Source organism: Purpureocillium takamizusanense, chromosome 8 (assembly GCF_022605165.1).
Source record: "Purpureocillium takamizusanense chromosome 8, complete sequence".
Classification (NCBI taxonomy): Eukaryota; Fungi; Ascomycota; class Sordariomycetes; order Hypocreales; family Ophiocordycipitaceae; genus Purpureocillium; species Purpureocillium takamizusanense.
Window position 1 is genome coordinate 355,107 of NC_063075.1, and position 26,376 is coordinate 381,482.

The window sequence follows — 26,376 nt, forward strand, 5'->3', positions numbered from 1 at the left end:
TTTCGAAATCGAGCCGTCCACCCGCTTCTCTTGTCCATGGCATCCCCGTGCCGTCATGTCCTTGCGTCGACGCAGCATTTGCATGCACCCCGCTCATAGGAGCGCCCACAGGCCGCCGAGTGCAAGAGGCAGGTACCCGACCCAGCTCAACCTGCGGACGGCCTCGACGGCGCCGCTCTTGACGTAGGCATCGGAGCCCGAGTTCTTTGTCGTGATGGTGTACATTTGGGCGAAGCCAATGTCGGTCGAGTTGAAGCAGTTGGTCTCGTTGACCTCGCCGATGCGGGGGTCGCCGGGCTCGGCGAAGATGATATCGACGCACGAGTAGAGCGCGGCGCCATGCTGGGCGAGCTCGACGACCTGGATGGTGGCCTTGTCGCCGGCCTTTACGGTGGCGTTGACGGGAAGGGGCACTTGCGGCAGGCAGACGGTGCCGGGGAAGGGGTTGTTGGTCGGGCCGATGATCTGGAAGGGCTTGACCATGGGGAACGACATGTTCTCTGGGCCGTGATCCGGACCGTCCGTGCCGAAGCCCAGGTTAATAAAGGCCAGTGCGGTGGCGTGGCCGCGGAACCAGCCTGGCTGGAAGGACACGGCGCCACCAGTCGTGGGCCAGTATGTGCGGTTTGTTGTGGTGCCGATGCCGCCGCCTGGTAGAGAGTTTGGGTCAGCGTGGAGTTCAACTTGGACGGTCGACGAGATGGCAGTAGACTCACAAGGGTACATCCATTGCATGCCGTAGGGAAACGTCTCGTTTGTAATCAAGTTGTTCCCCCGCCAGCCGGGATATGTGATGACGGAGTGGGCAGAGGCGAGCGCCACGAAGGCGAGTATCGTCAAGAGAACAGACATGTTTGTGTGTGTGTGTGGACTGCCCGGAGTTGGGGCCAACGCAAAGGCTCTGCACGTGGCCAGGCGAAATCGCCGCTGCCGCAGATATGTCTATATCTGCCCGACTCGGATCGTGGTTTCGAGTAGTGACCTGGAGTGTCTTTCGTGATACTCGCTCCACTTGTTCGTCGCCGTAGATAGTCTCACTCGCAGAGCGATCGATGGTGTAAGAAGGCTTAGTCGTCGGAGGAGGTCAAGGCACAGCCTCTCAAGCTCCAAGCATGACGAGTCGTTCCCGATCGCGACACTCGTCGTCAACGGAAGATAGAAGCTGGTACCAACCAAGGCGGATATGGCGAACAAGGAATGAGGCGAGAAGAGGGGAGGCGGTCGCCGTTGGGGCCTCGTTGGGATTAAGAGGCAGCAGAGCCAGACGCAGGCGGCGTGCAGCAAGACGCCGAGCGCCTACGACCTGCATGTCCGTCAGGCAGGCGGACAGCGAATCGGACGCGGACGGCCCCATGGCGGCGAGCACGAGAGAGGTCTCGAAGACGGGAGCGAGACGGAGGCGCCGCTCTGTTGCGTGCGAGGGCGGGTGGGCGGGCGGGCGCCTGGTAGGGAGCGGGTGTGCCAACTCTGTCGAGGCAAAGGCGGCAAGGCGCGGTGGGCACAGCAGCACCGTGCATCCGGCCCGCCAGGGCATCCAGGGTCTGCCGGCGCCAATGAGCGGCCTGGAGCCGGCGGCTGGGCGCTGCAAGTGACGAGCGATTGCCTCTGTGTGCCTGTCGGGTCGAGGGAGCTGGTTGGACAGCTGCTAAGCGCCCGGCTTCGGGAAGGGGGAGGGGGGGCGTGGGGAGGGTTGGAGATGCCACGATGCGGCCAATGACCGGAGTTGCAGGGCGGCCCCCAAAGGCTGGGGGGCAAGGAGTGGTATATAGTCGCACCGTAGGCGGGGTTGCAGGAGCAGCAACATCAACCATGGGTCCGTGGTGGCGGATGGGATGAGGGCAAAAGCTGGTGCAGTGCAGGTGCAGCGCACCCCGGACGCCGTTGGTGACGACGGAATCGAGGGAAGCGGCTGCAGGATACCATCATGGTTTGTAGGAGCGAGGAAGATGAGCGGGGGCTACTTGGACGATGCGTTAGTTAGTACTAACCTGGGCAAGCTGGGCACAGGGTTAACTGCTTGCTTGCTGGCTTGCTAGTTAGAGGCAAGAAGGAGTATGCACTGCACCTGCCTCGCCTTGCCTTGACTTCCTGCCCAACGCCGTGCGGTTCCAGTCACAAGGAAGGAGGGAACGAGTAACTCCGTACCAGCAACCTGGCGAGGCACGGCTAGGTATACCTTGCCTTTTTGTCCCCTTGTACCTTTGTACTCCGTACATGCCACAGCCCGATCCGGCCGGAGCAGCGCGCCGGGGGCTCAAGGGGGCCCGGCCAGGGTGCAGGCCGCCGGCGGCAAACTCCTGCATGCCATGCCGTTCGGCGTCGACAACCGAAGCTTGGCTGCGTAGATTCTAGCATTGACCAGATCTTGACTTGACTTCCCGCCCTGCTTATGGCCGGCGCGGCGGCGTGCGACGAGGCAACGCGCGAGATCGTTGGTTGTGTTGTCGAAGTCGTCGAAAACCGCACCAACCTACCCTGTAGCGCATCAACTTTTTTTTTCTCTCTCTCTCTCCGTTGATCGCTGTCCTGCAATTGTTGTAGTACGAAGGAAGTATTATTCAACGACATCCAGATCAGTTTCAAAAGGCGAGACACGGTGGCCTCTCCATCTCATACACCACAGCACCGTTTTCCATGGCATGTGTGCGGCCAGCCTACTACTACATTGTAGCACACATGTCCATGGCGCAGCGGCAGCAGTACATCCTGCGTCACCATGCCACCACCACCCTCAAAGGCCGCCGACGGTGATGGCGAATGGACAACCATCAAGCCCAAGAATAACCGCCGCCACGGCCAGCACAACAACACCGCCCACAGACACGACACTCCAACCACGTCGTCTAGGACATCAGCACGGGCGCGTGGCCCCCTCCCGTTGTTGAGAGAGGGAGAGGCGCGGAGAGATGGCCCCCTCCGGAGCGTCTCCTCCATCGAGGCCGAGTATCGCACGCTGCGCGACGCCTTCGAGGCGTCTCCCTGCTGCGCGTCCCTTCGCGCGCTCGCCGGGCGCATTGTCGCCAGTGCCGCAGAAGGATGCCGAAGCAACCGCAGCAACACCACCACCACCAGCAACAGTAGTAAAGGCCATGACTGCGATAAAGACGAGGCAGAGAGTGTCCCGCCCCCGCCGCCGCCGGTGACCAAGGCCGTCTGTCTCGGCATCGGGACGTTTGACCCCCCGGACGGCGGGTGGGAGGCCAAGCGGCGCACCTTCTTGCAGCTCATTGCCTTTCTCATCCTCGTCGAGGAGCTCGGTGCGTTTCTCCGATGATTGGGCGTCTGTCTTGTCTTGTCTTGTCTCTTCTCATCATCGGACGACGAGGAAGACGAAACAAAAGAACAAGTGCAAGAAAGATGCTAACCCTCTTACAGAGCGCCTGACGCGCACCTCCATCCCGTGCATCTTCCAAGAACCCATCTTCTCCGCCTCGGACGTCGCCTTCCTCACTTCCCTCTCCTCTGGCTACTCCGTCGTGCCGCACCCGCGCGCCTGCCGCGCCGTGGACCGCCGCGCCCTACTCTACGGGATACACCTCTACCGTCCCGTCTACGCCCTGGCCCTGTCTGGCGGGGGCGGCAGTGACAGCGGCGAGCATGATGATGATGATGGCGGGGAGTCTGCGTCACCCACGTCCGCGTCCACGCCCCCCCTCCCGCCATCCAAGAACGCTGCTGCCAGCGCCGTCGAAACGGCACCTCCCGTAGATTACGCGGCGTCTCTCCCCGCCGTGTTCGTCGGCACCGGCTGGGACGTCTGGGACGGTGTCACGCTAGGCCGGGCGTCCGACGGCGGAGATGCTCGTGTCGGTAGTGGTGGTGGTGGTGGTGGTGACGAAGCAGACGGCGACGACGGCTTCATGCGCCGCCTGCGCGCCATGGAGGACACGTACCAACGCGCCGACTTCCCGCACGACGAGGCCCATGGGACTGCCTTTTCCAGCACGAGCGTGTACTGGCGGAAAGGCGGCGGCGGCGACGGCGACGGTGGTGGTAGTGGAGGTGGGTGGTGTCGACCCGTTGAGCGGCGGCCCGGATCGCGGAATGGGGTCAAAGGGGGTGAGTGAGTGATGAGTGATGGAGGATGGTGGAGAGGGGGATTTCTGGACTTTCTTCGCCCACCCGGAACACAGAGGCGCGAGGGGAAGAAGAGATGACACTGTAAGGGCCGGGCCTGGCTGCACGGGTTGGGGCAGCGTTTGGTTATCACGAGCTTTGCACGTTGTCGCGTTTGAGGGATCTACGTCACGTCACGTGGCGGTTCAAGCCTTTGCAACACATAGGATATGTCAATGGGCTCCTCGCAGCTCTCAGCGGTACAGATTAGAGGAACAGCTGTGAAACAGACAGTCGGCCTTGAAGGCGCGCATCAATTAGCCTTGCCTGCTATCTACCCTACCATGCTGCCATGCCTCCCAGCGCCGTTCCCCCCTTTCCCCCTTTCCTAGGAAGGACTGCCGAGCATGTGTGTGTGTGTGGACGAGCGCCACCGTCGAGATGCAGCAAGTACTATGATGCAATGTAGCAATTACAATGGAGTGCGCGCCGCCGCGACAAAAGAAACAGTAGAAAATAACAATAACAGACCCATGTTTCCTGAGAAACTCCTCAAACGCCGGGCGCAGCAGTGGCAAAAGAAATCTCAATCCCGGGGCGAAGTGACGTGACGTATCGGCGGTCTTTGGTTGAATCGTAATGCGGCGTGGTCCGGGGGCGGGGGGCAAGATTGGGGACAAATAATGTTCGCAACTATGACACCGTCTTGCCGCCACAATCGGGAATCTTGACGCCGTCCTTGAGCTTGCGGTTGATGTCCATCAGCCCCCATTTGTCCTCCCACTCCTTGCCCTTCTCATTGAAGCGAATCTTCCATGGCTCATCAAACGCCTCGAACCAAAAGTAATTTGTGCCGTTGGTGAGCGCCTGGCATACCCAGTCGTCCATGAACCGGTTCATCTCCTTGATGCCGGCGACGGCTCCCTTGTCGCAAGACGTGGCGCCACCGCAGCTCTTGCCGCCCGCGCTGGGCCAGCCCGTCTCCGAGATGATGTTCTTCTTCGTGTCCGACTTCCAGAAGGGACCGTCCTTTTCCTTCCAGAAGTTGTACGTCCAACCCGCCGCCTGCTCGGCCGTGACGCCCGAGAAGAAAGGGTGCACGTTGGCCATGATGTAGTCGCTGTCCTTGCCGAGCTCGGCCGTCCAATCGTCGCCCAGGTCCGACGTGGCGACGGGCAGCTTCAGCTTCTTGGACGTCAGATTGCTTCGCACGTTGTCCATGATCTGGCCGAGCGTCGCAATTGTTATTTCCTGGCGGAAGAGAACCTCGTTGGCAACGATGATGCCCTCAAAGTACGAGTCGCCATAGTCATCCAGGATGGTCCACATCTGCTCGAGTTGACGGGCGTTGGTCGTCTTGTTGCCATCCTGCCAGACGCCCAGCCAAATCTTGACGTCGTCCTTCAGCTTGAGCTGGTTGACGGCGTGAATCACCATTTGCGTCTGGTTGCAGTCGGTGCCATACAAGCGAATCTTGTTGGTCAGCTGGCTCAGGACCGCCACGTCGCGCGTGACATTGTTCTGCGACGGAGGGTTGTGCATGCAATCGGGGTACTGCGTGTTGAAGGGCGTATAGTCCATCCCCGGGAAGACCTTGTGCAAGTCGGGGTTGTTCATCAGCGCCTTGATCTCGGAGCTGTTGATGTCGAGGTCGCCATTCTTCTTGGTGTCGTCCGACGCAGAGCCACCACCGCCCGTTTTGCTGTTGTCTTTCCCGTCCTTCTTGTTGCCGGCCACGAAAGACCCGACCACGCCGCCAACAATGGCGCCTGCGACAATGAGGAAGACGAGAATGATGATGGCCCACCTCCATCTTTTACTGTGGCGCTTGTCCGTCTTCTTCTCGCGACTCGTCCCGGCATCGTAGATGTGGCCGCCGCCACCTCCTGCAGGAACCGTCAGCAGGTGTGCAACGCGCTCGCTCAAAAACAAAACTCACCAGCACTCGCCAACATGGCGGTCGTGGCTCCGCCCGTGGCAGCTGCTCCGATGCCCGCCGCTCTACCGCGATCAGAGTTAGATGCGCTCAGCATCGAATTCCGCTGGCTGCGTCTCGGATAGTGCAGTCCGTCGTCACCGTCATCCTCGATTGCATTGGGGTCGACGACGCCCAGGTTGGCGTTGCCGCTCCTGGCGTAGGCCTGGTACGGATCGTCTGCGTACGGTTCGCTGTGGGCAAAGCTGCGAAGACTCCTCGCCGGCGAGTGAGAGCCAGACGCCGCGATGGGGGTGCCAAAGGGATTGAGACTGGAGTGTGAGTCCCGGTCGATGCCGTTGCCGCCACGGATATTGCTCGCGGGATCGTACATGTATCCGCCGTTGTTGTGAGGGGAGTATGGCGGGCGCGGGGCATTGGGGTATTGTGCGCGCGACGGCGGCGGCGGGATCTGGCCGTTGCCGCGCACGGCGTCGAAACCGCCATCGCGAGCGTTTCGGTCGGCGACCCCGTATGCTATGCCGGCCATGCCTCCAGACGCAGTTTCGCTGAAGTTGTCGGCTCCGGGGGTGATGTTGCTGGGCCCTGGATACGAGGGGCGTTCGTACATGGCGTCGTTGGGGCCGCGGGGCGGCGCGGGCGCTCTGCCGTTGTACATGTAGGCATTGTCGCCATGTCGAGGCGGTGCAGGGGGTTCGCTATCGTCAGCGTAGCCCCGACCAGCGATAGCGGCGGCTTGGGGCGCGTAGGGGTCGGGGACAGTGGGTTGGCGCTCTTGAGAGCGACTGGACGGCGAGGTCGAAGACGAGTCCTGGTGTCGCGGCGGTGCAGCGTTATAATAGGGCGACGCGCCATGGCCGTACTCGTCGTAGGCGTGACCCGGATCGGCGGGATGTCGAGGAGGAGAGTTGTCGTAATGAGCGCGCGACGATTCGAGGGGCTCCCTCTCGTAGGGGTCGTCGTGGGGATGACGCTGCATGGCGAAGGCGAACGACGTCGAGTCGGGTCAAAGCACACAACGAGGCACGGGTCGCGGGCACGAGGCAGTTGGTCGACCGGCCGACCCCTGGGTCGATGGCTGCAGCAGCGACAGGTGGTCGTGCGTCGTGGCTGGTCGCTAGGTCAAGGGGACGGTGAGTGAGTGAAGGACGACCGACGGCGACGGGGGCCCGACGATGAATCAGTTGGGCGGCCGGCGAAAGCGATGGCAGGGTGCCGCGAGGGCGAAAAGCGAGAGGCGACGGCTGCGACGGCCCGTCGAGCGAGTGAGTGTGGTGGTGAGTGAGGTGTGACGATGGCGAGGGCAGCGGCCACGGTAGCGGCAAGGAGACGAGACGGGGCCGCTGGGGTTCAAGGTTCAACCTCGTCGTGACTCGTGTCGGCAGTATACTGTATCGCCCACAGCCCAAGTATCACATGCGTAGCGAACTCGTCGCACGACCGACGCTCGCAGCAGTGTGTGGGCGTCGCGGGAAGATTGATTGAGTTGCGTCGAGAGGAGCAGCTGTGGCTTCTTTGGTGGGGATGGATGGATGGATGGAGTGGAGTGCACCGTCAATGAGTGAAAGCCTTTGTTGCTTGGGTGACGTCGCGCGAGTGGCCGGATGCCCTGGATAGTGTGGGCCAGTGCCTGAAGCGAGCGCTATAAACAGAAAGTGCGGACTCCACCGCCACCTGGAAGCGGGCGCCAGCTCAGAGGATGAGGCCGCTGGCGATGGGGGGAGTCGTCGACGGACGGCCGGCAGCGGAGGGGGTGCGGCGTCGGACGGCGACGGTTTTGGCGGTGGTGATGGTGATGATGATGGTGGAAAGAATGGACAGACGGACGGATGGGAGGATGAATGGAACGGATGGGATGCCCGCGTGGGTGACTTGCTTGCTGTGGACCGGAGGGCGAAGCAAGAATGAGGAGACGCCGGACTGAGAGGCTGCGTGTCAGATTGACGAGGACTGCCCGGGCAGGGATGAATGTGGATGAAGTGGGTGGGTAAGGTAGGTCGGTACCTTGCAATGCGAACAGAGCCGCTGCTTCAGACAGGTACCCACTACAGTATTGATGTCCGGGGAGCCGCCAGGTGGTGGTGTGGTGGTGGTCGGTGGTGTCGGTGGTGGTGGCGGTGGTGGTGAGGCGAGAGCCATCGGGCTGGGGGTTGGCTTGCGTGGTGGAGGCTACTAATAAGATGCATCAATGCACCGCTAACCCGGGGGCACCTGACGCGATCCATTGCGCTGAGTCGGCGGTCGGGCCGCTGCTGAGGTGAGGTTAGGTGCCCTCCTCCACTCCATTTTTCGTGGTGGTGCTCCGGGGGGGTTGGCTTGGCTTGGGTCCCGTCGCTGCAGCACGTGCGGCTGGCGGGGCTTGCAGGGCTGTGCTGCCCTCCAGCGTCGGCCCGTCCAGCACCACCTTCACCTTCCCCTCCCTGGGCTGCTTTCATGAGACCTCGGGTTGGCAGCTGGCGTGGCTTCCTGCTGGTCTTACTACTTCCTTAGTAGTACATCCTCGTCATGGCGTCCAATCTAGGCCTCGCTGGTGTGCAGGTGGTGGTGAGGTGGCGCTCGTACTGCACCGCACTTACTTGGTACTTCGTATGGAGGGCTTGGTTGACTCTACAGCTGCGTGGCTGCTGATGCCGAGCGTTCCATTAGTTCCTTCAGACACACACAACACCAGACCACCCCCGTCCGTCATCTTCGCATGGAATACAAAAACAAAAAGTCGACACCAGAGGTTTTCATTTCATGCATCTGTCGCGCCAAGTGCCATAGCCACGGTGGTAATGACCAGGACAGTGAATGAGTGAGCGGGGAGCGGGGACCGCAGAGGAGTCGGTCGTCCGAGTGCGTGGCCCAGAGTCGCGATGCCTTTCTCTCACTCGAGCGTGGCCCCATATGTCCACTTCGTACAGAAGGTTTTCTATCAGGTTCCCTGCTCAGTCACTGGCGGAGAGCCCGTCGTCAGCCGTCGCGGACGGGACCCAGCGCCGCAACAGGCCATTGCGACGGACCTCTCAAGAGCAGTCCCGCCCTTGATTGCGTGGTTCTTCTTCTGGCGGACCGGGATAGTGTGCGTACGTAGTACGTATCCCTAGGCTCAGGTCGAGCGGAGGAGTCAATCAATAATGGTGCGTGGCCAGGGCATGCAGTGTCTCCTACTATCGGCTCATCATCACCTCAGGGCTATCACCATTGACAGAGTGACGAGTCCGCTGAGGGCAGGCGTTCTGCGCTCCCGGGACCCTCACGACTTTGATTATCATTGTCGTTGTTTCTTTTTACTTTCCTTTTTGTGTGGTTGGTCTTCTTCCTGAAATGACAAATCTTTCTCGTCGAATGTCGCTTTTTCGGCTTCATCTTTTTTTCTTCTCCCCCTCCACACCAGCATCTCTCTGCGTTAGTGGAATACGAAGAACCGAGAACCCTATAGAACAAGCGGAAAGGCGGCCGTCGCCACTCGTGCCTCGTGCCTTTCTTTGGCTCCCGCACCACCCGCTCGTATTGCGCTCCGTCGACACACGCAACGTGCCTTTGTTCATCCTGGGGAACCGGGCGGCACACAATAAAGGTGCAATGCGACAGACACCCACCACAAAGTAGTACGCCGCAGCCGACCACCAGCCTGACCTGTTCCTCGCCAAGTGGCACACACTACCTGACTTGGTACTGCTCCAAGTACTCACGTTACTACTAGTGATTGGTGACGTCTTGTCCGTGCCAGCGCTGGAACCTAGTGCTTGGTCTGCGACAAAGGCCCGCCTGCCGCACGGCTCGGTCAAGAAGAAGAATCGAGACAGTGCATTTCACCCTTTGGCTGGCGGTGGAGGCAGGGATGGACAAGGGCAATGGCAGCCATCGCCTCCTCGACCACGCCCGTCGCTTGCCAACACCATTCTCGCGTCCTGTCGATGCTCGGCTTTGAGCCTGGGACGAATGGCGACCTCAACGGTCAACGTCGAGTGTTCAGTGTTCCATAGGGTAGGTGAACATTACATCCATGGTGAGGAACGAACAAAAGGCGGCGGCGGATAGCCTTTGGCCGCGACCCGCCGCCCGCATTGTGCTGTGTCCCTCCCGTGACGCGTCCCGTTGGCGCACCAACAAGGGGATCGCCACACCACCGTCCGCGCCCATCAGGACCCTGTGGCGCCGTCTGCCCGCCCTGACACTGGCACTTGGAGAGTGAGGAGCCGTCTTGGAATTGTCGGTCTCGATGTTATCGGCGCCCCGTTCCCGCCAGGCTTCCGGACAGCCCGCTCCGCGTTTGGCCCCCTGGCCATTCTTTGGCATTCCAGCAGCGCGTGGCATTGACTCTGTCGTTGGCAAATGAACCAGACGGGGGAAAGGGGCTTTGTCCAATCCGTCGGCCATGGCTGGGCCTAGGTACTCGCACTGCCGGGGAAGCACGGATCCTGGACGCTCTGCGATTCGGCTCTAGTATGTGGAGTACATGGTATTGTATTCCTTTCAAAACACGCCAACATGGAATATCCGGTCCTTGTCCAAGGGAATGGCCCGTTCGCAGCTGTACCCGAGTGCGGTAACCTCACAGCCAGATTGTGAAGATAAGTAGACGCGTTCGGGTGAACCTCAGATATTGGCCTCGGCGACACTACCGCAATATGTTTTGTGATGGGGACCGAACTTGGCCCATTGGCTCTGGTCGGTCTCCATTCCGATCTGGACTTGCTGGCCAAACAGTAAGGGGAACGTATAATAGAAAAGAGAAATAAGGTTGCGCTCCGGTATTGAGCTTGAATGCGGTTTCGTAGGAGTGGAATTTACGTGGCACATGCGTTGGACCGAATCCCTGGCCCAGGGTAAGTTAGCCCAAGCAGTAAGTATCCCCGCACGAATCTTGCAGTAATACGTTATACGTTGAAGCGTTCGCTCGAGAGGAAAGGAGCCGTTGTCTGGTCTGAAGTCATCGTGTCCTGCTATGGCATCGCCGCTAGACTCTGACGGCTCTCCAGTAGTCGTCGTGACACCTTCTCGAGCGATGATGACGCCAGAGTTGACCCGGAGGTTTTGTTGGCCATTCGAAGCGTACATGAGCCGGGCAGCAAATGCAAAGAACTCGTACCGAGAGGGTTGACGGATTGCCGTCTTCCCTTCCCGCAGGCCGTTACGCGTGACAACTCTACTCCGTCCTCTACAGCCGTGCTTCGGGCCCCGTCGCGTCGTCAGCCGTGCCATCTGCCGTTGCTGCAGATGGCAGGATGATGCAGAATTCTGCCCTGCCGCGTTGCACGGCTTCGGACACGGATGCCGGGTCGAGGTGATGCGCAGAGCATGGAGGCATAGCCGCGGCTTCGAGGTTGGGCGGCGCGCCTCGCACAGGCGACCAACATGGAAGCTCGACGTGGACCGCGTTATCCGTCTTCGAGGCGATCACCGTGATACCGGAACGGGAGACGGCCAAGGGACTGTAGGAAAAGAGGTATGCAGGCACTTTGGTCGAGGGGCGCGGGCGTTCACGGAGGATATTGGAGGATATTGCTGGGCAGGAACGATGGGTAGTGAGTGCCTTCCTTCTTGCCCGGCCTGGCTCTCGCTTCTATCCTCATATTTAGTCCAATCAACAACACGTCTGCCCGTGAAATTCTACCCGTCTGTCGTTGTTGGCCGCTTTGCCGCTCCATCATCCGGCAAGCCTGATCATCGTTGACGACACGACAATGGAGATGCCCTCACCATCGCGTCGAGCGACGGGGGCTCCAATTCCCCCTGCCCCCCTGCCGTCGTCGCCACGGCGCCGTCTCCCCTGCGCCTCCCCACGTCTACCACTGCCGCCACACTCGGTCCACCAAAAAATGGTCACCAAGGTGAACCATTACTGCATCGAGTAGCTCTCGGACGACCAACGAAGCACCCGGTCTGTCTGCTTGGTGTGCCGGCCGAGCTCTTGCATTTTTCCGTCTCTGCCTGCCGCGACACAACCATCCATCGGCTTTGCCTCGTGGCCCTTGCGTCCGACGGCCCGCCACGTGCATCCAGCGTGCTATTCGGAACGCCGCTGACCAGTACCAGGACATGGCCACCCCCGCGCCGCGATCAAATCGACGAGGCGCGCGCCTCAGCTGGCTGCTAGGCGGGCCGTGGGCTCATGTTTCGCTCCTCGCGGCCGAGGACTTGTACGAATCGAACCAAATCACGCGGCCGGCTTGCGGCGCTATAGTAGTGACCGCATCTATACATGCCATTTTATACTTTGTACATACTATACCTACCAAGTATTATACTGAGGGCATGCCGGGCGCATTGTACTCCTCTTCTGCGTCATCGTTCGAGTCAGCCCTGTTGGGACGGATCCCGATGCTCCCGAGCCCCAGCCGATGCTGAAGCGCCCGTGGGCCGCCGCCACCGCCGTCGCGACGCCGCTTCACGCTCGAGACGGTGACACCCCACGCCGGCCCTGATCGGCTCCCCCGCTCCAGCATCCAACGGTGGAGGGACGCTCATCCCATAAGCCCGCCGGTAAGCCAAACCCACCTTCGTCACCCCATACCTACAGCGGCAGTAGGGCAGTGAAGATTTGCCTTCCATGGCGTTGGCGCTTCTTTGGTGGCTCCCCAGGGACGGGACGCTGGCTGGCTCCCTCGCTCGACCGCGCTGCGGACTAAACCCGGGAGACGGGCGCTGACGCCGTTCTCTACTGAATCCCTGTTGGCTAGCTCGCCGCCGTTTTGCCTTTCGAGCCTGCCGTGTCCGTTGCTCCGGGATCTGTGTCCCGACTTCCGCGAGATCTGTTGGTCACCATCCCGTCGCCGTCACCCTTGCCCTCGCGCTCAAGGCCCTCGCTTTTGGCGCACAAGCCCCAACAACGTCTCTAGACTCTTCGAGATTGCCGACTCCATCCCCGGCCGTTTCCGCTCTGTCCGTCTAGTTCTTGGGCCTTGGAGACTACTTGAACCGCGTCCGGTCGCGGAAAAGAGCATCTTATGGCCTTGATCGGGGCAAGTCCCAAGTCATAACGGCCTCGTGGATGACAGAGCCGTTGGAGCCTCTCTTACCTTCCTTAACCTCCACTCCGGGGCTGTGTCTCCCATTTGCGCGCTTGTGCCTGCCCCTCATCGTCTCTTGGTCCCATGTTGTGCGAGCTTTGCGGTCGTCAACGGTCCATACACATCAAACTCGCGCCGCCTATCCGGACCAAGCCGTGGGCTCGCGGACCCTAGTGAGGCATGGAGATACAGTTTACCCTCCCCATATCTGGCAACAGGAAAAATCGGACGGCGTAAGTGAAGATCGACCGGTGGACACCCGGAGAACACCTTAGCAGTGCTTGGCTGTCGCCTAATGAGCTATGACTGACGCCGCTTCTCCCTTCCAGATCGCCCTTGACCCCTTCCTCGTCCTCCACGGTTTCTGCCAGGGGCACAATCCATCGTTTCGCGCTCGAATCCAGGGCGAGGCACACCCGGCGCAGCTCAACGCGAGCACGCACCGGGTGCAGCACCTGTAAGCACCCGCTCAGTCCATTACTGCTTCCCGAGCGTCCGTACTTGCGTGGCACGGGCATTACCGCATCCCGCAGTTTGCTGACGCCTACTCTCTTTAGGCAAGTGAGTTGCTCGATCCTGCGACATGGCAGCCTCGTATGGATTGATTATGCTCTCATCCAAGCTCATGCCGGCATGTGTGTCTGAGGAGGTCCCCACTGACATGTCCCCAGGAAGCGCCACGTAAAGTGCGACGAGACGAGGCCGGCATGCCTCAATTGCTTAAGATGGCGAGGTTACTGCGACTCGTACGGCCAAAAATCAGGCGCGGCAGACTCTCGCGCCGGCTCGGACGTCCCCTCCACAAGCAGCAAACTATCAGCCGCGAAGAAAGGCCCGGTCCTCCTGACGGAGCCCTTGGTGAACGTGATTCGATTCACCAGTAGTGATGAGCGCGCATATTTTGAGGAGTGGTCGGTGCTCTCGGTCACGTTTCTGAGCGGAGGACTCGCGCAGACACGACTATGGACCGCGACGATGCCGCAGTTGACGCTCGAGGAGCCAACTCTCCGATACGGCGCCATGGCCGTTGGAGCGCTGCGCAAGGCCTATGAGATCGAAGACCCGTCCACGACGCTGACCAAAAGCAACACGCACTATCTCAACGCCGTCATCTACTATTGCGAAGCCCTTCGGCTCCAGTCCAAGGCGCAGCCGACCAGGGAGGGCTTGAGGACGGCCCTCCTTTCCTCTCTGCTATTCATCTGCTTCGAGGCCCAGCGTGGGAACATGGCGGCCGCTCTCAAACATGTGACGCATGGCTTCAGCATGCTCAACGAGCTGGCAGCGTGCACCGACAAGGCCCCCAGTCTCGTCAGCATAGCCCCAGCTCCGCCCGCACTGGTCCAGGAGATCCTCGACTGTTACAAGCCACTCGAGCTGCAGTCCAGGTCCTTCATGGGATCGTACAGGAAATTCTTCTTCCCCCCTCAGCTACCTACGCAGAGGCCAGGCGTTGGGGCCATGCCACAGACGGCGCTGGCGGGCTCAAGCACCGGCCATCCCGTGCAGACGCCTGCGAGCCAGCCAGGGACGCCCTGGAGCAAGGGCTCTATGACTCCCACATGCTCCCGAACCGGTCTCCCGAGCCCCCAGAGCCAGCCAAGCCCGGGCAGCCCGGACTCGTCCGGCTCGAGACAGTCCTCGTCAACCGGTCCGCCGGGTCGCCCCCCTGGCATCCTTCCGTTCACAAAGCACTCACCATACTTCCGACCAAAACTCAGCAGTATCACTTGCTTGGAAGAGATGCCAGCCCACTTCAAAGACATGGATGAGGTGCAGGGGTACTGGGGGCTTGTCCAGAGGAACATGGTTCAGCATATCCCTATGCTCACCTTGATGACGACTCGGCTTGCACTCACAAAGGCCGTCAATGAAGCGGATCTGGAGGCGAGGCTGGCGAGCGTCAAGCAGAACACGCAAATAACCGATTTCGTTGCCGAGTCGAGGTACTGGCTGCAGCGATGGGTCGAGGCCTTTGAGCCGCTATTCCAAAGTTCGTGCCGAAAGTCAGTCAGCGATCCCAAGGGATACCTGCAAACCATTAGCATCCGCATCGAGTATCTCATCCTGTATATCTACACAACATTACCTCGTTTTTCGGGTCTCATCACGGTCAAAGGGCTCACGACACAGTACAAGGAGATCAACAAGTATGCGGAGACGCTCCTCATGGCAAGACCCAGCTGCGGGTTCGCCATGGACACTGGATGGACCTGGCCCTTGTTCGTATCAGCCTTTGGTTGCAGAGACCCAGCGGTGAGAGCTGATGCGATCCGCATTCTGGGGCAATATCCAATACGGAATGCGCTGCGCGACAGCCGCATCTTCCGTGCGATTGCGCTGAAGAATGACGAGGTGGAGGCAAACATCTTGCTGGAGGGCGACGAAAACGAACAGTGGCTGCGACTGAGGCGAAGGGAACTCGTCTTTGAGGACTTTGGAACCACCATCATATACCGCTCGTCGCAGAAAAACCTAGAGACGGGCGAGTGGGAGCTCGTCGAGGAGCACGCCAGCTATAACGTTGATCCGGACGGCGCACTTGACTGGCATAGAGTGCCCATTTCGGAGTCGGCGTCGATCCTCTCGGGTGTTTGCTAAGAGGGAGGGAGCAGAACGTGAAACAGAGGACGACTTGATGAATCTACATTGGGTGGTAACATGATAAAGGGCGTTGATGTACTAGAAACCGGGATCTGCATGGCTGGCCATCGGGCCGTGAGCCTACACGGAAGCGGGCGTTGATTTCATCCTTGCTGGCATTGTACCGCGCACGTTGGCAAGTGACACACGAATGCGGTTCACATAAAACACGATGGGCCGGGTTCTGAATCGTAACTGGTTGGTAATTGCGAAACTCCGTAGGCAGTCTATTACGGGCATGCGTGCGCAGCACAGTATACGGGGCAGAGGGAGTTATTGATGCCAAAAGTATCGTCGCCTTGAATGCCGACTTATGAGTGAGACTGCTGAGTCCTCCTCGACGAAAGCCTTCTGTAGAGCCGTTAGCGGGTCCATGGTGGAGGGTTCCACTGTATATATATAGTATGATTGCGAAGAAATCTTCAACGAAGCGTGATTGGTTTAGTGGTAAAATTCTCCGTTGCCATCCGAGCAACGTCGGGGAGCCCTGGGTTCGATTCCCAGATCACGCAACGTCCATTTCTTTTTTCTCGCATTCTCTGAATCTTTTTTTTTTGGAATCGCTCAGCTGTCTCAAAACTGGATGGTCACCAAGCAGGGAGGGAGGTGCCTGCTCTATTTTCTTCTCTCCCATATTCACCTAGAATGGCGGTGGCGGCAATAGCACCGGCAGCAATAGCAGTAGCAAGAGTAGTATTATAAGGAGATGGCGGAAATGCAATTGTTTTCCAGCAAGTGACTAGAGCTCGATCTGTACAGCTACTGTGGCATGATGTAGAGATTGATAGACGAGTCGCTACGGGGTATAGCGCGGTGCTGCCGCGCCATGTTCATAGAGTAAGTAGGAAGGAAAGGAATTGCTGCCGCGACATATAGATGGGAACATTGATAATACTAGGTAGCTACCTGGCGTGAGATTCTTGTCTGTGAGAATAGTACTGCTCATTTATTACTTAGGTATTTACCTTAGCTACTAAGGTATCTTGTGGTTGATCATCTGCGGTGACTGTGCCATCGTGTACAGGTACTTTGTAAGGTGTAAGTTACCTAAGTGATGCAAGCATCCAATGCGAGGGTTAGGGTTACGCCTGGCGCCAACAGCTGCAGGGCTCAGCGGGTGTCAGTGGGTTCTATGGTTGCGGCTCTCATCCCCACCGCGCGCCAGTCGTCTTCATGCTTCCCCAAATCCCACGCGAGAAACAAACGCTCCACCACGACTACCAGTGCGACCTCGAGCCCACGGCGACGACTGCTCTGCCTGGATAAGTACCAACCACGATACCGTCTGCGCTCGCGCCCGTGCCCGCAACCCTGACAATCGCGGCGCATCGCCAGGGCCATCGCGCCACGCCGCCCGCCCAGCCATCGCGACGACCGCCCGCGGACTGACGGCACGTAGCTGCTCCCTGGTACCGCGCCAGGCGCGACCGTCCCAAGGCCGCGGAGGAGGAGTCGAGCGGCGGGGGACGACGCCATGGATGAAGAGGACCGCTTCTCCGCCAGCTCGGCCGAGTCGGAGCGCGGCGACGAGCCCGACGAGCCCATGCAGGACGCCGACGAGCCTACCACGACCACCGCCCGTAACAACAGCAACAGCAACATCAACGACGCCGAGCCCGAGCCCGACGAGGACAACAATGACGACGCGGATGCCGACGACGACGATGACGACGACGAGGGCGAGGGCGACAACGACCCCGAGGGCGGCGATGATGACGCCGACGCTGCCAACAACACCACTGTCGCCGCCTCCGCCGCGGCGCCCGATGCCCCCAACGAAAACAACGCCTCCCACGAGCCGCCGCGCCCCAAGTCGAGCAAGTCGGCTACCCCCCTGCCCTCAACCATGCCCTGGCGCCCGACTGTTCGCCCCGAGGCTCTGACGGCAAAGCTCTACGACATCGTCCCGACCATGGCTGCGCCTCAGTCGACGAGCGTCAATGCCATGGCCATCACCCCCGATCTGCGATATTGGATCACCGGCGGCTCTGACGGCTACATACGCAAGTACGACGGCCCTGGTACCATCAATGGCAAGCTGGCCCTCACCGTCGCCCAGAAGCACCCCTTTGTCGATAGTGTCACCAAGGCCGGCATCCTCATGTCGTATTGGGAGAATGAGGAGCCCGCGCCCCCCGGCCGTGGTGACCAGGACCACGTCCTGTCGCCCGTGTACTCATTGGCCGTCCATTCCCAGGCCCTATGGCTGCTCTCGGGCCTGGAATCGGGCGGCATCAACCTGCAGAGTGTGCGCCACGACGAGGGCAAGAAGATTGCCTGCTTGCAGCGACACACCAACGCCGTGAGCGTCCTGACCCTCGCCCCCGATGAAAAAAGTGTCCTGAGCGGCGGCTGGGACAAGAATATATTCGACTGGGACCTGAACACGGGCCAGCCCAAGCGGAGCTTCGATGGCAGCGGCGGCCAGATCTCGTCCGTGGAGCTTCGCCCGGCCAGCGGGGACCCCATCTCCGCCGAGGCCGACGAGCCCGTGGCCTCGCACACAATCGCTACCAACAACGATGCCCCCATGACCAACGGCGCCTTTCACGACCACGTTGACGGCGGCGGCGGCGCGTCGGGGCTCGGAGATGGAGAGGCAGGCGATGCCCAGGATGGACAGGCGTCCCCAGCCCACGAGAGCCTGTTCGGCGGCAGCGACGCAGGCAGCCTGTTCGGCGAGACGGCCGGGGAGCAGCCCTTTGGCCACGATGACGACGGCTACGGCGCGGGCATGGACATGATGGGCAGCCATGAAGGAGGCATGGATTACTCGGCTGATATGGCCATGACTGACATGGAGGCGGGGAAAGCCGCCGACGGCGAGCTGCCATCGGGCCAGATGCAGCCGCCGACGCAAACGCAAACGCAGACGGAGACAGAGACGGACACGCAGCCTACGCAGGACGCCATGGACATTGACGGGACGAGTCAAGCCCAGGCCAAAGGTCACCACGAGTCTGCCGGTGCGACTCAGGCCGGCGCAGGAGCTTCTCCACGGCCGGCAACGACTCAGGACGGCCAGACCCAGCTGCAAGACACGCCTTCACGGCGACTATCAGAGGATAAGGCGCTCCTCAAGAGCTCCCCGTCCCCCCCGGCCGCAGTCTTCGCGACGGGCCAGCCATCATATACGCAGCAGCAGCAGCACGATCCATCGCAGACGTCGGCGACGACATTCCTATCGTCGGCTATCGACGGGGCGATACGGATCTGGGACCGACGAGTACCAAACCCCGTAGCGCGCATCGGCAACCGGGTGGGGGTGCCGCCCTGGTGCATGAGCGCGTGCTGGAGTCCGGATGGCAACATGATATACGCAGGGCGGCGCAACGGCACCGTGGAGGAGTTTGACGTGCGCAAGGCGCGGCGAGGATGGGAGCCAGAGAGGGTGCTCAAGTTCCCCGCAGGCAGCGGCGCGGTCAGCGCGGTAAAGCCCATGGTCAACGGGCGACATCTGGTGTGGTGAGTGTCCCTTGTCCCTTGTTCCCTGCCCCAGATGCTCCCCATCGTGCATCAGTCTAGGCGCCGCCTGGTCAGCGTAGGATGGAGGGGGAGTGGTATGCTGGCGATGGGTGTGATGGATTAAGCGCTGACAATGTGGCAGCGCGTCTCATGACATCCTCCGATTGTACGACCTCAGGGAGACGCGGGCGGCCAAGCACTCGACGGTGCCCTTCCTCATCATCCCCGGGCCGCCGCGCGCAGGCGTCATCTCGGGCCTGTACGTGGACCCGACGAGCCGGTTCATGCTGAGCGCAGCGGGGACGCGCGGCTGGGAGGGGACGAGCACCGAGGTGTTGATTGGGTACGAGATCAATGTGACGGAGTAGTCAAGAGGCATGTCTCGGTTCAGGCCGACGACGACGCTTGGGAGTTGAGACGAGGCGTTTTCTTGGTGCAAGGTCATGGCGTTGGGGAGTGTGATTTGATATGAATGGAATTTCTTGGCCGCTTGGATGATGCAGGCGAGCCCCCCCCCCCCCTCGGCCCAGACGAGGTCGGTTGTTGGTACAGTACGGAGGAGGAGACTGCACTGTATGTTCAGTATTGATGTAGTTTCCTCCACCTTGTACAATAATAATAGAGGCTTGGAAAGACCCTGTCCGCGACATATACCCGCCTCGGTAGATGCCGAGATATGACCTTGTACCAGTACAGTGCCCGAGTTGGTGGCATTTGGTTTGATCCATGCAAAACGCTTCATCACTCCTGGGCATCTTTTCTCTTTTCCCATTCTCCCCAGCTTACTCACCCCATTGAAATCACCTGGCCCTTTGATCTTTGTGTCACGAGCAGCAGCGAAGCGCTGCCGCAAGTGGTTGGGCCATGGTGCGGACGGACGGACGTACGGACGGCAAAACGCCTCTTTCATTCCATTCACCTCCCCATTGTGAGAGGCGCTCGCTCTATTACAACAAGTCCCGCACGCTTTGCAGAGAATGCATGACCTGACCCGACAATCGCGCGCCAGGGGCACGAGGCGCCAGGCCGAAGGCCCGGCCCGGTGGATGAGCGTTGGTGTGAGGAGGGAAACAAGGGGGGGAGGGGGGGGGGGGGGAACCACGACGACGATGGCTTGTGGCTGGGCGGTCTCCTCCCCCCCTTCCCTTTCCCCTTGGCCCCCCCTCGTTCCCCCACGCGATTGATTGATGAGTGAGTGGCTGCTGTACGTATTGTGTCGAATGCAAGGGAAGAGCCTCATTCAGGTCCAGCACAGTAACGCCAGGCATGTAAGTAACTTAGTATGCATGTAAGCACGACATCCTGCCTACATGCCATACACACGGTCCCCCTTTGTCGGCTGCTGGGATCAAATCCGGGAGGGGAGGGGAGCCCGCCGCCGCCGTGGAGGAGGAGGAGGAGGAGGAGGAGGAGGAGGAGGAGGAGCGTGCACTGTTCAGGACGCGAACCCGGGCAGCCACAATGGGGAATTCGCGAAGTCTGCCTGACTGGGGTGGCGGGCCCGCGCCTCGCTGTCAGTCAGTCAGTCTGGCTGGGTGATGAGGCAGGCTGTTTGTTGGCTCGCGCGCGCGCGGCCACCCATTCATTGCTGGTGGTGGTGATTGATGATGACTAGAGAAGGGGGGAGGAGAGCCATACCTCTCTCTCTACGTATGTACGTGTGCTGTGCACAGCAGGTTTTTTGATCCTGAGTAGTTAGTACTACTACTATCGCTCACGACCACCACCAACCGACCAACACACACATTGATGCGGCAGAAACCCCCCCCCCCGCATTTTTCAGCGTTTTTCTGTTGTTGGCTGCCCTGTCTCGCGCAATTGCCTTTGCGTGCGGTGGGATTACCTAGTCCGGTCGCCAATGACACTCTCACCATCACGCCGTCGCGAACGAACACGGACAAGGGGGCCGGTCCGTTGGCAACAATGCCGCCCACGTTCATGATTGAGGTTGTTTGTCGTCTTTGGCAAGAGATCAAGCACCCAGGCGCAAAAGGGGCAAGCATCGCGGAGCGCCAAGGCGATCCAGACTTTTTTGCAAAGACCGGCTTCATTCATATGCGGAAACAGTAGGTTACACAGCAAGCCAGAGGTTTGAGACACACGAACAGCCTCGGGACTAATAGCATCTGCTTGTTGCTGCCTCTCGTCACACTAAGACTTTACGACGTCGTCCGTCCCCAAGGGAAAAAAAAAAGGGTGTCTTTGGTCAGCTATCGACACTCGGGACTGACGTAATGCCCGTGTGTATTTGAAGTGTGCGTGTTTGTTTGTGCGTGCTTCTGAGTGTGTGTGTGTGTATGTGTGTATGTGTGTATGTATGTATGTGTGTATGTGTATGTATGTGTATGTATGTGTGTGTGTGTGTGTGTGTGTGTGTGTGTGTGCATATTGCACAGTGCTTAAGGCTCACACATAGACAGTACATGCCCGGGCAATGGGGTTGATGAGAGCAAAACGTCGGGCCACATTCGTTTGATCTGATTGCGCCCTGTGGGACACCCGGGGGATGACGGCCTCTCGGCTCCTGCTCTCGGACTCGGAATGCCCTGACAAAAAGCTATTGTCGTGTGCGGCACAATCGGCATGGCGCCCAGGGTGACCATCCACCCAGGTGGGGAGAGCCCATGAACAATTGGCTCGCCCCGATGCTTTCTCGCGTGAATAGTCAGTCATGGCCACGGAGCTGAGAGAGCAGACTGGCCGTCCCCTTCACCCCTCCTCCTCGGGGGAGGGGAGCCTTGACGGGAGCGAGCGGTGTCTCGCGCAGAGATGGTCCATGGACCGGGCGGCGTTAAATAGCGGGTGGCTTGCCTCGTTCCGCGAGCTGGGGCCGAGAGGGCATCTGCAGAAGACGATCACGAGGACGAGACACGACTACGACTACGAAAGAAGTCTTTGTGGCGCTCTGCCCACTGACAGAGATAACTAGACTGTTCGTTCACTTTCTCGTGTTTGCTCAGTCCACTCCTTCCTGACGCTCCTTTCCCATACCCTCCGTAGGTCGCTAGACAGACAGACAAGACGGGACACCTGCAGGTCTGATCAGCATGAAGCGAGTGGCGGTCATTGGGGGCGGGCCCGCGGGCATCGTGACGCTCAAGTACCTCCTCGAGGCTCAGCGAAGCTTCGGTGCCGAGGAGGTCGAGGTTCGCCTGTACGAGTACATGCACAATGTGGGAGGGACGTTCCTCACGCGGAGATATGAGGATGCAGAGGTAAGAGTCCCTTATGTTCTTCGGACCCTGCCCATTTGTACGGTGGGACCGTGTATATGTGTGTGTTTGTGTGTGTGGGATGACGCCTTCCGTCGTCCTCAGAAAAAGACCAGACTTGACCTGGGGTTGAACCACGCACCAGACGTCTGGGTAACGTTTATGTTGACGGGACGCCACGCGGCTGACATATGAACGTCAAAACAAAACAGCTAGTCTCTTCGAAGCAGCTCACCACCTTCTCCGACTTCAGGGCAAAGGAGGCCGGAGACTTCCTCAAGGCGGTGCAGTACGCGCAGTATCTCGAGGACTACGTCACGCACTTCAACCTGTGGCCGCACATCAACCTCCTGACGCGCGTGGTCGAGGTGCGCAAGCGGCCCGGCGGCGGCCACACCATCTCCTACCAGCGCGTCAAGGACCAGCGGCACGGCGGCTTGGAGAGGGACGCCGACGGAGACGTGCAGGAGTGGGACTGCGATGCCGTGGCCGTCTGCTCCGGCCTGCACGTGCTGCCCAACATGCCCAACGTCCCCGGGCTGGAGCGCGTGCCCGAGGTGCTTCACTCGTCGCAGTTCAAGGCCCGCTCGCAGTTTGGCAAGGACAAGACGGTTGTCGTGGTCGGCACCGGCGAGACGGGCGCCGACGTGGCGCACCTGGCCATCACGTCGCCGACCAAGAGGGTGGTGCTGTGCCATCGCGAGGGATTCCACATTGCGCCCAAGGCAAGTTTTCCCCCCCCCTCTCTTTCCTCGTCACGGCCTTGTGTGTGCACGCTTGGACGGTTTCCTAGAACTTCCATGGCTAACCGCCGAGGCAGAGGAACCCGGGCCCCGTGTTGCTGCCGTGTCTGGGGAGGAAGCTGAACCCCAACGAGCCGGGCATCCCCATCGACGTCAGCAGGACGAACCTCTTCGACACGACATACGTGCACCCGATTCTGCGCAACAGCTTCGTGCTGTGGGAGTACTACCACTGGTACATCTCCTCCCTGCTCTGGGTCTCGGCCGGATCCCACTGGGGCATGGACCAGTGGGTGGGAGAGATGCCCCCTGAGCGACACCACCCGGCCAGGAGTGAGTTGCAAGAGAAGCACCCCCCCTCCCTCGGCATATCGTGGAGGCGGTAACAGAAAAAGCTGACAGGAGCATGATACAGTCTTCTTCAACAAGACGGCCATGAAGATTTGCCCGTACATCAGCGGCCCCTACAAGGCCAAGTACCAGAAGAACTGGCTGTACCGCATCCGCAAGGCGCTCATGCAGACGCCCATCCCCGAGGGCAACGGCAGAGTCATTGACCTCGCGCCGTGGCCCAAGGCCATCAACGAGGACGGCTCCATGACCATCACGAACAACGGCCGGCCCGAGTACGAGCGGCTCAAGGACGACGTCATCAAGCCCGACATCATGGTCTTTGCGACCGGATACGCGCAGAGCTTCCCCTTCTTCAAGGCACAAGGTGAAGACAAGACGAGCGAGTACCCCGTGCCCGACCAGGCCGACGTGCGCAACATCTGGAAGCGCGACGAGCCCACCGTCGGCTTCATCGGCTTCCTGCGCCCCGGCCTGGGCGCCATCCCGCCGCTCGCCGAGATGCAGGCCCAGCTGTGGGTGTACAACCTCCTGGCCGGGGACCCCCTGTCGTCGAAGCTGCGCCCGGAGGACGAGCCGCACTACCGGCTCCAGCCGCTCGGCAACGCGCGCATCCACTACGGCGTCGACCACGAGAGCTACGTCTACCAGCTCGCCATGGACATGGGCTCCGCGCCGGGCGTCACTGACCTGCCGCGCATCCTGCTGGGCACGACCATCTACGGCGGCGGCGGCACCTTTGCGTCCCTGAGGACCTGGTTCCGCATACCCATCGTCTGGGCCCTCGGCGCCAACTTTGTCACAAAGTTCCGCCTCCAGGGGCCGTGGGCCTTGGACAGCGCAAAGGACATGATGGCGAGCAAGGAGTTTTGGGAGACCATTACCCGCCGGCCCTACTTTTTCGGTGAGTGGCTTGCCTGACTGACCCCTCGACGACGATTGCTTTTCTCTTGCTCTCAACCCAAACCCAGACCACAAACCCCGCTTGCAACAATGCTAACAATGTACCGCGACTCACAGGCCATATCGTGGTCAACCTGCTTCCGCTGCTCATCTTCGGACCGATGAGCTTCGCGGTCTGGTGCTACGCCACGGTGATGGGCGTCTTCGCCTTCCTCTTCGGCATGGACAACGGCAGCGGCGCGTCGTCGAGCGGCGCGAGGCTCAGCGCGCTCACGCTCATGGCCGCCACGGTGCTCTCGGCGGCGTACCTGTTCCAGGACGCCATCTCGGGGCAGGACGGGCTCGGGTTCAGCGGACTCGGGACGGGCGTCGGCGATGCGTGGCGTGGCGTGCGGGCGGCGGTCCCGAGCATCGGGGTTGCCGGGCCGAGGAGGTGAGAGTCGGAGCCGAGTCTTTTGGTCCCAGGCATTGTGTGTGTGTGTTTAGGGGGTGGAGGAAGGCGTTTTTGGGCAATCAGCTTCTCGACGCGGCAACTTGGCTGGTGTGGAATAGCACGTATTATGGATCATGACTGGAACATGGAAATAACGCTGGACTCGGCGATTGCAGCGTGGCAATCGCCACCGGCCGCTACACACATATCTAGCCAACGCGAACAAAGATTGGGCTTCGGGACAAGGTAGCGGATACAAGTGACGCGGTGTGAATCGGGTCTCGCTCGTCTCCATGCCCGGGACTGGAGTCGGTGCGGCTTCGGCTCGACTTTTGCACATCAAGTCTACCCAGATCAGACGGAGATAGGGGCATATGTAGCGTTTGAAAGATGCCGAGCCTCAGCTGCAAGCATTTTAGCACTGGCAGCTTTCTTAAAGAATAAATGCTTGTTTTGTGGATTTGCAACTAGAACGAGTGGTTCAGGGTATCTTCAGATCTCATGGCAAGATGATATCAAGGGCTGCAAGGGCATGTGTTTGCAAGCTAAATGAAGTCGGCCTGGGGAGACAATGGCAGACTGCTTGTTATGGACTTCTTAGAGCCTGTTATTACATTATATACAGGGCGTCTTGATTTTGTTAGTAAATAAGTAGAAATAGCTGTACCGGCGGCTCTTTATTCATGATCGATATATATTATTGTTGTCGGGAAAGGAAATTGTTCTACGTGAGAAGGCATATAGAACTGTATAGGGCATCCTAGGTATCAATAGCTGGCTATGTAGGGTTGTCCTTCAGGCAAGCGCTGGGCGAACGAGTTAGGGACGTTGGCGGCCAACAACATGACACTGCTCTGAACCAGAGTCCCGTGCACCTAGAGAGATATTTGCAACGCGTTATATCGTGCCGTAGCTATGCTCCCAACGCGCACGGAAGCACGGCCAAGTGAAATTGCACAGGGCTCTTTTGAGTCCAACTGTCCGCGGCGGGCGTAGTTGGCAAAGCGTGCGTAGTGCACGCTCCGTATGTCTGATACAGAACATGGAGGCGTACTTGATCTCTATATGCTTCGCTTTAAGATCGGTATTTAACTACGGCCCCGCGTTCGCTGTTACTACCCTATTAAACCCTGTTAGGCCCGGCCTGGAGTGCCATACTGTCTCCTACCGATTAGATCCAGCGGCCCGGCAGCGTAATTCAAGCCATCGAGGGCTATATATTGGGCTACTAGGCTGCGACAGCAATTGAAGCCATCGTGAGCTACGTGCGGTTGAGCCTACTAAAGGCAGTATGCTTCGTGGCCCGCTAGAATTGGGGCTCGCCACAGGGGCTCTTATTAGTGGTCCCAGGGGGCTTAGCAATGCTCGGCACAACTCACGAGATTTCTCAGGAAGCACATTAGTCGATAAAGGCGTCGACGAGAATGTAGGCCTTTTTTAGTTTAGAAAACCTTAGAGAACAGTGAAATCTATCTCGGCACTAGGTGTCACCACTTGCTTCGATCGAGCCAGTGGCTTGGGCCTCAGACGTCACGCAGTCCGGAGGGGCTTCGAAGGCATGGTCATCCATGCTAGCCCAGCCAGCCCAACGGGCGACTGGTCAGGCGTCACACTCTCCCGCGTCCGAACCTCATCA

General features: G+C 59.9%; 8 protein-coding genes and 1 non-coding gene across 9 annotated transcripts; 5 read left to right on the forward strand and 4 right to left on the reverse strand.

The window, feature by feature from the left end:
• Positions 1-93: 93 nt before the first annotated feature.
• JDV02_008145 (uncharacterized protein) lies at positions 94-852 on the reverse strand (the record flags this gene model as incomplete). The annotated part of the gene is made up of 2 exons (XM_047989717.1): positions 94-650; positions 717-852. The coding sequence occupies 2 exons, from the start codon at positions 850-852 to the stop codon at positions 94-96; spliced, it is 693 nt and encodes a 230-aa protein (XP_047845722.1).
• A 247-nt stretch (positions 853-1,099) lies between these two features.
• Positions 1,100-1,534, reverse strand: JDV02_008146 (uncharacterized protein; the record flags this gene model as incomplete). Its single annotated transcript, XM_047989718.1, has 1 exon — positions 1,100-1,534. The coding sequence occupies one exon, from the start codon at positions 1,532-1,534 to the stop codon at positions 1,100-1,102; it is 435 nt and encodes a 144-aa protein (XP_047845723.1).
• A 1,058-nt stretch (positions 1,535-2,592) lies between these two features.
• JDV02_008147 (uncharacterized protein) lies at positions 2,593-4,355 on the forward strand. Its single transcript, XM_047989719.1, has 2 exons — positions 2,593-3,257; positions 3,376-4,355. The coding sequence occupies exons 1-2, from the start codon at positions 2,717-2,719 to the stop codon at positions 4,065-4,067; spliced, it is 1,233 nt and encodes a 410-aa protein (XP_047845724.1). The 5' UTR covers positions 2,593-2,716; the 3' UTR covers positions 4,068-4,355.
• Positions 4,356-4,749: 394 nt separating this feature from the next.
• Positions 4,750-6,971, reverse strand: JDV02_008148 (Glucan 1,3-beta-glucosidase; the record flags this gene model as incomplete). The annotated part of the gene is made up of 2 exons (XM_047989720.1): positions 4,750-5,942; positions 5,996-6,971. The coding sequence occupies 2 exons, from the start codon at positions 6,969-6,971 to the stop codon at positions 4,750-4,752; spliced, it is 2,169 nt and encodes a 722-aa protein (XP_047845725.1).
• Positions 6,972-7,684: 713 nt separating this feature from the next.
• On the reverse strand, positions 7,685-8,131 carry JDV02_008149 (uncharacterized protein; the record flags this gene model as incomplete). The annotated part of the gene is made up of 2 exons (XM_047989721.1): positions 7,685-7,912; positions 7,997-8,131. The coding sequence occupies 2 exons, from the start codon at positions 8,129-8,131 to the stop codon at positions 7,685-7,687; spliced, it is 363 nt and encodes a 120-aa protein (XP_047845726.1).
• A 3,820-nt stretch (positions 8,132-11,951) lies between these two features.
• On the forward strand, positions 11,952-15,930 carry JDV02_008150 (uncharacterized protein). Its single transcript, XM_047989722.1, has 3 exons — positions 11,952-13,223; positions 13,320-13,447; positions 13,548-15,930. The coding sequence occupies exon 3, from the start codon at positions 13,966-13,968 to the stop codon at positions 15,589-15,591; it is 1,626 nt and encodes a 541-aa protein (XP_047845727.1). The 5' UTR covers positions 11,952-13,223; positions 13,320-13,447; positions 13,548-13,965; the 3' UTR covers positions 15,592-15,930.
• Positions 15,931-16,063: 133 nt separating this feature from the next.
• Positions 16,064-16,145, forward strand: JDV02_008151. The gene has a single exon. It is a non-coding gene; the product is annotated as a tRNA-Gly (tRNA).
• A 650-nt stretch (positions 16,146-16,795) lies between these two features.
• Positions 16,796-19,612, forward strand: SPT8 (Transcription factor spt8). The gene is made up of 2 exons (XM_047989723.1): positions 16,796-19,098; positions 19,241-19,612. The coding sequence occupies exons 1-2, from the start codon at positions 17,108-17,110 to the stop codon at positions 19,464-19,466; spliced, it is 2,217 nt and encodes a 738-aa protein (XP_047845728.1). The 5' UTR covers positions 16,796-17,107; the 3' UTR covers positions 19,467-19,612.
• A 2,533-nt stretch (positions 19,613-22,145) lies between these two features.
• Positions 22,146-24,744, forward strand: JDV02_008153 (Flavin-containing monooxygenase; the record flags this gene model as incomplete). Its single annotated transcript, XM_047989724.1, has 5 exons — positions 22,146-22,313; positions 22,523-23,035; positions 23,131-23,386; positions 23,469-24,308; positions 24,425-24,744. The coding sequence occupies 5 exons, from the start codon at positions 22,146-22,148 to the stop codon at positions 24,742-24,744; spliced, it is 2,097 nt and encodes a 698-aa protein (XP_047845729.1).
• Between the last annotated feature and the right edge of the window lie 1,632 nt (positions 24,745-26,376).

Bases quoted from the DNA above. Each gene is read 5' to 3' on its own strand.
- JDV02_008147 (XM_047989719.1), top strand. From the start codon at position 2,717: ATGCCACCACCACCCTCAAAGGCCGCCGACGGTGATGGCGAATGGACA. The intron at 3,258-3,375 runs GTGCGTTTCTCC...ACCCTCTTACAG, and splicing joins CATCCTCGTCGAGGAGCTCG to AGCGCCTGACGCGCACCTCC.
- JDV02_008150 (XM_047989722.1), top strand. From the start codon at position 13,966: ATGCCGCAGTTGACGCTCGAGGAGCCAACTCTCCGATACGGCGCCATG.
- SPT8 (XM_047989723.1), top strand. From the start codon at position 17,108: ATGGATGAAGAGGACCGCTTCTCCGCCAGCTCGGCCGAGTCGGAGCGC. The intron at 19,099-19,240 runs GTGAGTGTCCCT...ACAATGTGGCAG, and splicing joins AACGGGCGACATCTGGTGTG to CGCGTCTCATGACATCCTCC.